Raw genomic sequence first — 13,404 nt, forward strand, 5'->3', positions numbered from 1 at the left:
AACCCTCCTGACCCCACTGAGGGACAAGGGTGCAAGAAAATGGATGGATGGAATTTGGTAAAAACTGTGAGCTTTGCTGAAGTAATTAAAAACAAAAGTTCAAATCCATGCTGAGAGAGGAGCTCCTTCAATCAGGGCTCCTCCGCAGCTCTGATTGGCTCAGCAATGTAACGTGATCCTCTGATTGGCTAAGCAATGTAACGTGATCCTCTGATTGGCTAAGCAATGTAACGTGATCCTCTGCAGCAAGTGATGGCAAAGCGGGGCGTCATCACGACTTTACACAAGTGTGTCTTTACCTCCGCGGCAGAGGCTCCGCCGAACCCATGGGGTTCGATCGAACCCAGGTTAAGAACCACTGGTTTCTATAATTATCTCATTGCTTAAAAATTATAGGAGTAAAACGATCATGCAAGAAGATTTGCGTCTGTTTAAATTGTCTCTTTCGCTCTAAAATGGTAGCTAAGCGAGAAAGCTTTTATTTTGAAGGCACTTTCCGGAAATGCCCGCCGTAATGGCGGTTATCTTTACAGACATCGTTGCTCTCCAGTTTCCCTCCCCGTGTTCAGATTCAATTCAGTCAAATCGTAGCGACCTGGCAGCCGCTGGTTCGAGCCTCAGTTTACAGTCCGCAGCGGAGCTGCCACAGAAAGCCGCTCCTCCAACGACATTACTTAACGTTTCGGTTTAAAAAAGCAACTGTTGCCGTTTCATAGAAGAATAAAACACAGAAATGGACGAAAAGACGTTTACGAAGGAGCTTGATCAGTGGATCGAGCAGCTGAACGAATGCAAGCAGCTGTCCGAGGGACAAGTGAAGACACTGTGCGAAAAGGTGAGACACCGGAGCGGATTCATGTCGATCAGAAATTTAAATTCAGCATCTCTCCTGTTCTCCCTGTTGCCTTCCAGACATCCTTAAAATGGCGTCTATAAGTATAGATTTCACCGCGCGGCGCGTCTTATTTATTCGGTAATTAGCGGCTGGAGCCTGAAACCGTTAAGCCAATTGAATACATGCGGGTTTAAAACGACTAGTACGAGTTAATGTGGCTAATTAACTTTAACTTGGCCACTGGAAGTTCAAGTGATTTCACATTTACAGCTGTCAGTCATTTAAACCGGCCTTTGTACACTGCAAAAACACAAAATCTTACCAAGTATTTTGGTCTAGTTTCACGTTCAAATATCTCGGTACACTTGCAATAAGAAAAACATTTAAGCAAAATTTAGGACATTGTTTTAAATTAATAATTACTTAATATTGACAAAATAAGATTATTTCACTTATAACCTGGGAAAATGTATTATAAGTGGAATAAATGCCAATGGAACCAGAAATTTTTCACCAAAAGTTCCTTGTAAGTTAGTTTTGTCTGTTTTTAAGTGGACTACAATATTTACTCTATAAACTAAACCAAAATTACTTGGTATGATTTTGTATTTTTGCAGTGTAGTTGTGTTTTTCCATTTATTTATCTCCCTTTTTAGTGCTGTTTTCTCCAAGTGTGCAACCAAAACGTTTTGTAAATGGATATTTATTGTATTAAATCCTAAAGTAACATTTGTTTTTATGAAGAAGTGACGGCGCAGGTGAAAACGGAGCGAGTTGCTGCTGGTTGCTGTGAGCTGGACGCGCAGCGTGTCCGTATGTTTCTGCTTCCTGCTGCCAAACGCTGCTCAGTTCAGTGGTCAGGGCTGCAGCTTGACCCCAATCCAGCATCCACACGCTGTCTGGAAAGACCAGAACCTGACTGAGGGGTTTCTAGGTCCAAAGAGAATAAAATGTTTAAAATGTTGGCGTTTCCCGTCCACATCCTTCCTGTCTGAAGGTTTTTTCAGGTTTCAAATAAATTCAGTTTTGTGTTTATGTTTTAAAAATGGGCTGATCTTTTATTTATACCATGACAGAAGTTTTGCATCATCAAATTGTATGAGCTGTGTTGTTCATATGCAATATTTATTCAATTTACTTGAAAAAAGTATAGGCCTATTCTTACAATGCTGTAATTTTATTATAAAGTATCTTTTTTACCTGAGTAAAGTTTCTGTTTTAACTGGAAACTCCCTAAACTCAGACTCAAACCTGCAGCTTCTGTTTTAAAGGTTCTGACGTTTTTATTGAAAGAATCTGATTTGGAAACATTTTATTTTACCTGATTTTTGTTATTTATATGAATTATTATCATTTTCATCCTTAAAATACCAAAATTTAAATTTTATATTTTTATGTCTGACACAATTTTAAAATATTAAATTATTGATAATTTGATCAGTTACTCAGTACTTGAGTAGATTTGTTTTGTCACCAAATACTTTTTTTCTTCTACTTTTTCATTTTACTTGAGTAAAATATGTTAAAGTATTTATACTCGTGAGTAATAGTTTTGGATACTCTGCCCTCCTCTGTTTACATCCCTTTTGCATTATGTAACTAAATGAGGTTTATTTTATGACTTCAACTGATTCACATGTTTGTTTTTCTACATGAGGATTATGACGAATCAAAGAAAATGAACGAATTATAAGTGAGTCAATGACACATTTTAAAATGACAAAAGTATAAAATCACCATTATTGGCACAAGCTAAAATATGAATATCAGTTTTAGCCGAAATCGAAACCAGAGCGTAGAAATATGTTTGTCTTAAAAGGATCAGCAGCCTGTGTTGCTACTATATAACCATTTATCCAACTTTTATAACCAAACATTCATTTGTATTCAGCTCAAACGTGCATTAAAGCTGCTGCTTTTTGTTTTGATGCATTCAAAGACTGAGAAGAATCGGATTTTCCAGTACTTTCCCTCCACTGCTCCTCTGTCAGCTGACCTGTTTTCCTCCAGGAAACAGGAAGTCGGCTCACTGCCATGTTTGGTCTGCTGAGTGCTGCAGGTTAAAAGTCAGGGATGTCGAGGGGCTCATTAATCCTGACGTTTATTTTCTGCTTCGGCTCAGACATCATATTCATAAATGTTACAATAAGCAGTAAATCACTTGATCTCATGATGAATTAAAACGAGCTCAGCCATTTCCATTTGCATAGTTTATCAGTTTTCTGGAGGATAAAAGTTTCAGTTTGATGTTTGATCACAACTAGCAGAGACTTCATAATTCATTTTATTTGTTTTGTTTTGTTTTGGGTATTTAAAATGTCTTCAAGTTCCAGCGTTAAATGTTCATAAGAATTTAAAGTTTATTATTCCATGATCACCATTGTATTCCTGAAAAAAGGTCTCAATATTATCAATATTATCATTTATTGCAATAACTTCTGGGGCGACTTATTGTGTAACAGACCTGATCCCAAAAGTGAAGCAATTATTTCTTAACTGCTCTTTGGCTGTCAGATGAAATATTGCTGGTATTATTTTCAGAAGAATAGAACAGAGTAGCTTTAAAAATGGACGGTTGCCTCCATCCCTGCTTCTCTTTGCTCCGTTGATATTCTCAGCTCAACGCGCCCACACAGCTTCCCCCGTCTCCAAAATAGCAGAGGACATGATTGATTGCGCGTTGCATCAGCAGCGCCGTGGCAGCCTGTTGCTAAGAGGATCAGAGGGTGTGACTGAGGACAGCACGGCTCGCTGTGTGTGTGTGTGTGTGTGTGTGTGTGTGTGTGTGCGTGTGTGTGTGTGTGCGTGTGTGTGTGTGTGTGTGTGTGTGTGTGTGTGTGTGTGTGTGTGTGTGTGGGAGTGAGACATGCTGTGTTTTTTGTTCTCTCCCTACATTCCAGCTCTCTGAGTTTCCTTCGGTGGCCGTTGGGAAGGAATCCTGAAAATCTGAGCTGCTAACGTCGTCGTTTTCCCAGTTGTCCCAGTTGTCCCAGTTTTCCCAGTTGTCCCAGTTTTCCCAGTTGTCCCAGTGCTTCCACAGCCTGGAGTGTCTCAGAAACACAGTTTATTTACACAACAGGGAGTTCTGGTTGTTTTTTAGTTTAATTTAAAAGAAGACGATCCTCTGCTGCCTGGAAATTAGATTCTTTGTCAGTTAGATGGAGAAAATGTAATGAAGTTCAGAAAAGGAGCTTCATCCTCCTGGTGACCTTTTTGTCTTTTTCCTGTTAAAATTAAACTGATTGTGTGTCAGTTGGTAGTTTTCAGTCTTGGTCTGAATCATCTTGTGTTTAGAAAATCTGTTTCTGTTCTTTATAAACCTGCTGTTCAATAAAACACGTCGGCAACAAGCACCAAATTTAAATCCACGTAAGCATTAAATATGGTGATGGCAGCATCAGCCTGTGGTCAGACTGCAGCTCTTTGAAAAGAAAAATATTCACTCTTCACATACTTGGAAATATCTGAAGTAGAGCTGAAACGATTCCTCGAGTGATTCGAGAACCTCGATTATTAAAATCCCTCGAGGAAAATTTTTCTGCCTCGAAGCTTCGTTAATTTATGTTTTATCATTTAGCGCACCGTGTTTCAGCCGGAACATTATTTGCGTTGCGCGGAGCTCTGACTTCCGCCTCTGAGTTGTTGACGGAAGCTACGTGTTAGCGGCATAACGTCCAATCTTCAAGTTCGGCCCGCGGGGATTTTACTGATTGGTGATAATTCCGGGTTTTCATCGTTTTTGTGGGACCAATAAACATCCTTAAAATGACCGGCGCGATGCCGGGAGTCCGGCAGCCTTTCTGCTCCGGAGCTGCTGGTTGAACGGCGGGAAGAAGCTGAGGAGGATTTCTACAGGTGAGCGGAGAGACTGAACACGGCGGGCGGCTGAGGGTTGATGCTTACAGGGTCAGAGCAGCTTTACGGACGAACCGCACAATAAACTTATATCATCCCGGTCTGAACAAACGGGAGGCGGAACATGGCTGGTAGATGAGTTTCTGAACGGAGGAGCCGTAAATATCCCGTGTTGCTCCCCCGGTCTACAAAACAGTAACTGGTAGGGAAGCTCAAAGGTGGAAAAAATAGACTGATGTTGATATCCGATAGTAACACTGGTGTTATGGAAGATTTACCAATATTTCATTTCATAATTGTTTTTATCCGATTACTCGATTAATCGTAAGAAAAATCTATAGATTACTCGATTACTAAAATAATCGTTTACAGCAGCCCTAATCTGAAGCTGTAATTCCAAGTTGTCACAATAAACAATAAATCAATTAATTGCATTATGAATTAAAATGATCTTAAATTAGACAATTCCTATTTGCATGATTTATCATTTTTCTCTTTCAACCAAAAACTGGATGGTAAAAGTTTTCAGTCTGGCTCTTCGGCCTTAACGAGATTTTTTAAAAGAAAATGTTGTTTATAATAATTCCTAATTTGTTTGTTTCTGTTGTTTGGCTTATTTATTTTGGATAAAACAACAATATCACTTATTGAAATAACTTCTTGGGTAATTTAGAAACCAGCAACATTTTGTTGTGGTGACAGACCTGTAAGGTCACAATGTGCCTTCCACACTTTTCAGATTTGTTTGGAGCCCATTTAGAAACCAGCGTCTCATTTTCCTCCCAGTCCAGTTGAGCAATACTTTGTTACATAAAGTCCATCAGGTTTGCCGTTGTAATGGGGTGTGAGTACTTCTTTTGGTACTGTTGGCACATGACATCACCTGTTGTGATGTCACGATGATGTAACGAGGTGATGGTCGCCTCATGTTTAACCAGACGCTTGTTTTCCACTTTGTTATAGAAATGAACGAATTCTGGGTTTGTTATGAGACAGGAAATGACGTCAGCGTGACGGAGGCAGCGTGTCGTGTTGCTGGTAATGAAGCCGTCCTCTGTGTTCGCCTCGTTACGGCCGTTAAACCCGGCTCAGGCTCTCAGGGCGAATTAACGGCCTTTAATGGGATTACACGGCGGCGGCGGCCGGGAAGTTGCTGATTGTTTCTCGGCTCTGAGGCGTCTGACGCCTGCAGACCTGGACAGGTGTGTCAACGCAGGTGTGGTGTGAAGGTTTACCGAGTCTTATGCAACATCTGTCTGTGGTTTGTTCTGCTACATTTCCTCAGTGGATCAGACTGTTGAAGGTTAAAGGTCACACTGTTCAGGCTTATGTAATATTTGATCTGAGTAATCTCCTTCAGGTTTTTATTTTTAGCAGATTATTATTGAATTCACAGGTTATATCATCAATAAATGAAATCTGATGGCGGATGTGGTGTGGGCTGAGAGACGTTTCAGATCAGTCTATCAATAATTATTGATTTTATTGTTTGTTTCACTGACGTGCCACCAAACGTCTGGCCACATTTCCTGTTTTCCACTTTCACTCCACTCTGTTGTTTTGTTTTGAAACCTCAAACTGCTGCTGCACCAGTTACTCAGCAGTTTGTTGCTAAGCAACCAAAGAGCGGGTTGCTAGGTAACCATCAGAGGTCAGAGTAAAACTACTTCAACATATTTTTACTTAAGAGTAAAAAAGGGCGACTCGAGCAACTGATCAAAGCATAATTTAATATTTAAACATAATCAGATGAACCAAAATGTAAAGTTAAGTTGAAATGTTGGTACTTTAAAGATGAAGATGAAAACGGTTCATATAACCATCATTATTAAATAACAAAATGTTTGTTTAAAATGGAATTTAATTGTTTATTTGTACATTTTTATTCATTTGTAATGTATAAAATAGGCTCAAGTGATTAAATTAAAAATATTTTTTAATCCAATTAATGGTCAGAACACTCGATACAAACATTAAGATAACAGCAAAGATTGTTTACTAAAATCCCTGCTTCATGACTGTGTTTTCATTTCATTGTTTAAGTTAGAAACCGAAGGCAAAACGATCCGTTATTGAGACGTGACCCACTTATTTGTTTCTTTAATCTCCAAACGGCTTCGCCCGGCGCTGCTCCACTCCGGGGCCTCAGACTGAAACGCAGGTGGAGCGTGAATGTGGGTCAGGTTCGTGCAGCGCTGCAGGCCGTGCTGACCGTCTGGATCCCGTCCGCTGGCTGCAGGCCAGGGAAAGCTCTCCGTCTGCAGCCGGACTCTCGGCGAACGGATCCATGGGAGCCAAACAAACCAAGTGACTTTAGAGAGACGTTTGTTTGAGCGGTGACAGAAATATGTTGTTTCAATACTCGTAGTATCTGTGGGGAGGCCGGTCACATTTTATTGTACTAAATGATAATATTGTTTGAGACAATTATGGAAATAATGGCTTAATAATAATGCAGGAACAAACGATCAGAGATCAGTGAACTAACAAACATTAAAACTGGACTTTTATCATCCAAAAAGAGAAACAGTAAATCATGCAAATGTAAATTATAGAGCTTGTTTTAATTTATAATATAATGATCCCCTTTATTTTTCTTGAAATTGAAAATGTTGTCATGGTAACCCTGTTGAATCTGGAGTGTTGAAATGGGGCTGAAGGAATCAGGGTTGTGTGCATTTAAAGCGTCTCTTCAGAACGATTTTATTTTCCTGTTTTGCCCTCGGCGGCGGCCGTAACGCCTGCAGCCACACGCTGAGTCATGCACCGCAGCAGGAGGCCTCAGCTCCTGCTGCGTGGCTGGAATGAATCGCCAATAAAACGGCAGCAGGCTGCAAATAACCGTTACTTCAGGATCGATTGTTCTATCGATTAATTGGATTTTTTATTTTAAATGGCCGCATTCTGCAGAAATACTTTAGCCTTTCTTATAATGCATTAAAAATGCAAATGAATAATTCAAACACTTTATTTGAATAAGAGAGTAAACATTTAGACATTTAGTAATCGCTTGATCTTTTGTTGACTAATTTCTGTATGAAGCAACTAATTGGATCCAAGCAGGTGAGGCTAAAACTGTCACATTAGGTAAAATCATCAATAATCTTGTGGGCCATGAAAAATAAAATGTATATAAAATCAAGCAAATAAAGTTGTCAGATTTTTTTAATTTTTCTGTACAAAATGGAGTTTATTCATCATGGATGAAAAGCTCAAAAGATTTTACACGTTTACTGAATCAAAAGAAAGAAATCTAGTTTCTCCACTGAACAAATGTATTCTCAGGATGTGGGTCACTTCCTTTCAAAAAGTTTAACTTGAATCTGATTTGGGTTCAGCAAAGTCGGCTTTTCAGTAAAAGTCTGGATAAACGCGGTTCTGCTGATCATAAATATTTGTGTTGTAATGAACGTTTTTCATTGTAGGAAATTATGTTGGTAATAATTTTACCCTAACTGAAATAAAAAGTCTTTGTTTTATACTTGAGGGCCACACAGAATCAGTCCCAAGGGCCACAAATGGCCCCTGGGCCACATGTTGGACTCCCTGCTGCAGGTAATGTTTAAAGTTCCTGACTCTCTGTGGTTTCCCCCTGCAGGCGAAGGAGATCCTGACCAAAGAGTCGAACGTCCAGGAGGTGCGATGCCCGGTGACGGTGTGCGGCGACGTTCACGGCCAGTTCCACGACCTGATGGAGCTGTTCAAGATCGGAGGGAAGTCCCCCGACACCAACTACCTGTTCATGGGCGACTACGTGGACAGAGGATACTACTCCGTGGAAACCGTCACTCTGCTCGTAGCTCTTAAGGTGATCACATACCGGAGGTTTCTCCTGTGGACTGTGGAGAAACTTTGTTTAATGAAGGATATTTTGTCCTCTTGGCGTCTCAGGTACGTTTCCGGGAGCGAATAACGATCCTCAGAGGAAACCATGAGAGCCGACAGATCACGCAGGTCTACGGTTTCTACGACGAGTGCTTAAGGAAATACGGGAACGCCAACGTGTGGAAGTACTTCACCGACCTGTTCGACTACCTGCCGCTCACCGCGCTGGTGGACTCTCAGGTCAGAGCCGCCGCGTTATCCCACCTGAGTCACCGGAGTCGACCCGATGTCGGCTCAGATTTATGACAGACGTGTAGCAACTAGTTACAGTTACTTGAATAATAATTTTTTAAGAAAAAGTACTTTTACAAGTATTTTTACTGCGATGTACTTTTTACATGTACATGAGTAATTTTATTACGAAGTATCTCTACTCTTACTCGAGTTTTTGGAGACTCATCATTACATAAACATGTTGTTCTGTGTTGCTCTCAGATTTTCTGCCTTCATGGAGGCCTGTCGCCATCGATAGACACCCTGGACCACATCAGGGCTCTGGACCGTCTACAGGAAGTACCGCATGAGGTAAAATCATCTAAATGTGTACAACTATTGCTGCTAATATCACACCGATAGGAAAGTATTAGATTTGATCTGAAATTGCAATTTAGGCTACATCATGCTTTGTGGCAAAACACTGAGCATGCTCTGTGACGTTATTGCGCCCTCTGCTGGGCATGCAGGACGCTTTTAGGTTGTTTGCAGCTCAAATTGGGAGATGAAATACAAGTCGCATATAATTGGAAATGTGAACAACCACGCAAAAAAAAGTGAAAGTAAATCTCAGGGTTTTTAAATGTGATGAACAGAGGTGGTTGGTGTAGGAAAATGGGAAATAAAAGGAGTAAATTTCTACTGAGGAAAAAGCTCAGAACGTGGAAATCTCGAGCTCCAAAAGTCAAACATGTGCGAGAGCAGGATTTTTCTAGAAAAAGATTTTCTCTAAGCTCGTAAAGTCACACATTTTTTACTTTTGTAGCTCAGAAATTTCACCTTTTTATTGTAGAATATTTCTGAGCTTAATCTCAATTTCAGAAATTTTTATTTGGAGCTCAGAAATTTTCTAATTTTTTTATAGAAACTTTTTGAGATGAATCAAAATTTGTATTATTTTTTTCCCTAAAAAATATTTTCAATTTTTTTTATAGAAACTTTGAGATTTACCTTAAAATTTCTGCATTTTCACATTTTTGACTTTTGTAGCTTAGGAGGATCCAGATTTCTTTCTAGAAGATGTCTAAGATGGTTGTCAAAGTTGCTGTTTGTCCTGTGTGTCCCTCAGGGCCCCATGTGCGACCTGCTGTGGTCGGATCCGGACGACCGCGGCGGCTGGGGCATCTCCCCCCGCGGCGCCGGCTACACCTTCGGCCAGGACATCTCGGAGACGTTCAACCACGCAAACCGCCTCACGCTGGTGTCCCGAGCCCACCAGCTGGTCATGGAGGTCCGTTTCCATGTTTCAGACCCACACAAAGTACTGCTTATGTGTAACAGATGATACTTTACTTCACTGATGCCCCTCAGTGAAGTCCAGTCGCCTTATTGGGGAATTTAATCTCCATATAAATCCTGTGAACAAACTACAACAACTACTTTAGAAATTGGTTCATTGGGTAAAAAACAACAACAGATTTTTCAATTAACCTCTTAAATTTTTCAATACAATGTTAGAAATACACATAAAGATGTAAAAAACAATTCAGTTCCTGTTTTAAACAGGAAAATGAAGCCTTTGTCTAAAACGCAGTGACATCATTCCCTTAGTGACGCTAAAGAAACCTGCACCACTTCAGGAGTTCTGGGTAAAACATTTTTACGCTCAAAGTGTTTTTATCTGGAATGAAAAATGTTTATATATTTTATACAATCTCATCTTAATTACTGTTTTTTCTGCCTTTTTGCTCCAGTTAGCGATTAATCAATTTCTAAATTAGTTGAAAGTGAATTCGGTAACATCAATCTGATGAAAACGTTCTTGAGGCGTTTCCAGTTACCCACAGCTTCCTGCTGGCTGGTCCAGTTACCCACAGCTTCCTGCTGGATGGTCCAGTTACCCACAGCTTCCTGCTGGATGGTCCAGTTACCCACAGCTTCCTGCTGGATGGTCCAGTTACCCACAGCTTCCTGCTGGATGGTCCAGTTACCCACAGCTTCCTGCTGGATGGTCCAGTTACCCACAGCTTCCTGCTGGATGGTCCAGTTACCCACAGCTTCCTGCTGGATGGTCCAGTTACCCACAGCTTCCTGCTGGCTGGTCCAGTTACCCACAGCGTCCTGCTGGATGGTCCAGTTACCCACAGCGTCCTGCTGGATGGTCCAGTTACCCACAGCTTCCTGCTGGATGGTCCAGTTACCCACAGCTTCCTGCTGGATGGTCCAGTTACCCACAGCTTCCTGCTGGCTTGTCCAGTTACCCACAGCTTCCTGCTGGATGGTCCAGTTACCCACAGCTTCCTGCTGGCTGGTCCAGTTACCCACAGCTTCCTGCTGGCTGGTCCAGTTACCCACAGCTCCCTGCTGGATGGTCCAGTTACCCACAGCTTCCTGCTGGATGGTCCAGTTACCCACAGCTCCCTGCTGGATGGTCCAGTTACCCACAGCTTCCTGCTGGCTGGTCCAGTTACCCACAGCTTCCTGCTGGCTGGTCCAGTTACCCACAGCTTCCTGCTGGCTTGTCCAGTTACCCACAGCTTCCTGCTGGCTGGTCCAGTTACCCACAGCTTCCTGCTGGCTGGTCCAGTTACCCACAGCTTCCTGCTGGCTGCTTCCAGTTACCCACAGCTTCCTGCTGGCTGCTTCCAGTTACCCACAGCTTCCTGCTGGATGGTCCAGTTACCCACAGCTTCCTGCTGGATGGTCCAGTTACCCACAGCTTCCTGCTGGCTGGTCCAGTTACCCACAGCTTCCTGCTGGCTGCTTCCAGTTACCCACAGCTTCCTGCTGGCTGCTTCCAGTTACCCACAGCTTCCTGCTGGATGGTCCAGTTACCCACAGCTTCCTGCTGGCTGGTCCAGTTACCCACAGCTTCCTGCTGGCTGGTCCAGTTACCCACAGCTTCCTGCTGGATGGTCGCATTAAATGCATGAAATGTTCACAGTTTGAAACGTTGCTCTGCCTTGTGGGTGAAAAATGCATCTGCTTCATTCAGGGATACAACTGGTGCCATGAGAGGAACGTGGTGACGATTTTTAGCGCTCCCAACTACTGCTATCGCTGCGGCAACCAGGCGGCCATCATGGAGTTGGACGACACTCTCAAATACTCCTTGTAAGTACAAACATAATCCAGCAGGATTTTTCTGCTGCATGTTGTTTAGACAAAACGTTGAAATGAGACGAGCTGCTTGAGTCAGTTGAGTCCAAACTTTGAGCCACGAGAATTTAATCATTTTTAAAGCAAACCTTTTGTGCATTTTGTTTATTGTACCTGCTCAATAATAAACTAAATAATGAAAATGTTTATTGAAATAAAAAGTTTAATTTTTGATAAAATTTAGATGGAAAGCATTAGAGACACACAGGCTGTAGGTTTTTTATTTGGGGTGCAAGATTTGCTTTTGAGTAAAATTAGGTCAATAATTAAACTTGTAGTGTCTCCAGTAAATGGGAGTCTTTTTTAAAATTATTTTCTAAGATGTCATTTGCCATAAAATATAAAATACAACTATGATTTGTTCAATTCTTGAACTACGGTTGGTGGGCTGCCCAAAATCCTCCAGAGGGTCGTAAATGGCCCCTGAACCGCACTTTGGACACCCCTGGTTTAATAGCTGTGTAAATTATATTTTGCTCAGATTTGTAATTTCAACCTTTCTTGTCTGTTCAGCTTGCAGTTCGATCCGGCGCCTCGCAGAGGAGAGCCACACGTAACCCGCCGCACCCCAGACTACTTCCTGTGAACCTTGACCCCTCCTGGCGACCCGTGTACAGCCGAGTCCAGAGTCCAGGCGTGAAACGACTCTGAACCAAAACCGACACGAATGAGGAACAGAAAACTGGGAAACGCAGCAGTGCACATCGACGAGGCAGCTTCTGGACCAAACGTGTCGCTGCTGGCGACGAAACCATCAAACTCCTGCAGCTCGAGTCCCGTCAGCTTTAGTTCAACGGATCTCAACATACGTTTGCACTTTTGTACATTTAAATACATTTATGACATTTGTATCATATGTCTAAAAAATACAGATTATAAATTATATGATTGTTTTTCCCTTCTTGTTTTTTTTTTATTGTAAAAAAAAAAAATCTAAAGCTTTACACAAAGTACAATTTTCCCCTGTAACTTATAAAAAATCCTCATCAACCCACCGACTCCCTTCCTCTGTATTTTAACTAAGCAGTTAGAATAATAAAGATGCTTCTGGGTGTCTGGGTTGTTTTTTAAGGTTTAAATTCAGAGTGAATCAAACGTAACGGCTTGGTTCAAGGAAAAGCGTCTGGAAATGTTTGTATTTCTATAAAATGCATCATTTCAGACACTTATTTAGAAGGGCTTGTTTAGCGCCACCCGGTGGTTCTCAGAGGTATAACACCACCAACGGCTTATCGGGGCCGTTGATGGGGAAAGTATATTTCCACCAAACGATTTTGAGATTAATCTCAGAAAGTTTCTAGAAAGAGCTTGTAAATTTCCAAACTCCAAGTTGGGAACCTGCAAAAAAAAATTATCTAATTTTAAGATCTCAAATTTTCTAGAAAAACGTAAATTTCTGAGCTCTAAAATTTCCAACTTTATAAGCTCAGAAATGACCTTTTTTTTTTCTAGAGAATTTGAGTTTCTTGATGGAAATTTACTTTCTCTATCTACACTGGCCTTAATATGCCATCACA

General features: G+C 41.3%; 1 protein-coding gene and 1 long non-coding RNA gene across 2 annotated transcripts in view; both read left to right on the forward strand.

Annotated features, from left to right (window-relative positions):
• Nucleotides 1–13,404, forward strand: part of LOC145554811 (uncharacterized) — a 337,275-nt gene that overhangs the window by 363 nt on the left and 323,508 nt on the right. The gene's annotated exons all lie outside the window — the stretch shown is intronic.
• On the forward strand, nt 509–12,939 carry ppp2cab (protein phosphatase 2 catalytic subunit alpha b). The gene is made up of 7 exons (XM_008401935.3): nt 509–835; nt 8,289–8,498; nt 8,582–8,755; nt 9,011–9,100; nt 9,858–10,019; nt 11,724–11,842; nt 12,401–12,939. The coding sequence occupies exons 1-7, from the start codon at nt 734–736 to the stop codon at nt 12,471–12,473; spliced, it is 930 nt and encodes a 309-aa protein (XP_008400157.1). The 5' UTR covers nt 509–733; the 3' UTR covers nt 12,474–12,939.

Source organism: Poecilia reticulata, chromosome 14 (assembly GCF_904066995.2).
Source record: "Poecilia reticulata chromosome 14, P_reticulata-male-v2, whole genome shotgun sequence".
Lineage (NCBI taxonomy): Eukaryota > Metazoa > Chordata > Actinopteri > Cyprinodontiformes > Poeciliidae > Poecilia > Poecilia reticulata.

Bases quoted from the DNA above. Each gene is read 5' to 3' on its own strand.
- ppp2cab (XM_008401935.3), top strand. From the start codon at position 734: ATGGACGAAAAGACGTTTACGAAGGAGCTTGATCAGTGGATCGAGCAG. The intron at 836-8,288 runs GTGAGACACCGG...TTCCCCCTGCAG, and splicing joins TGAAGACACTGTGCGAAAAG to GCGAAGGAGATCCTGACCAA. The intron at 9,101-9,857 runs GTAAAATCATCT...TGTGTCCCTCAG, and splicing joins TACAGGAAGTACCGCATGAG to GGCCCCATGTGCGACCTGCT.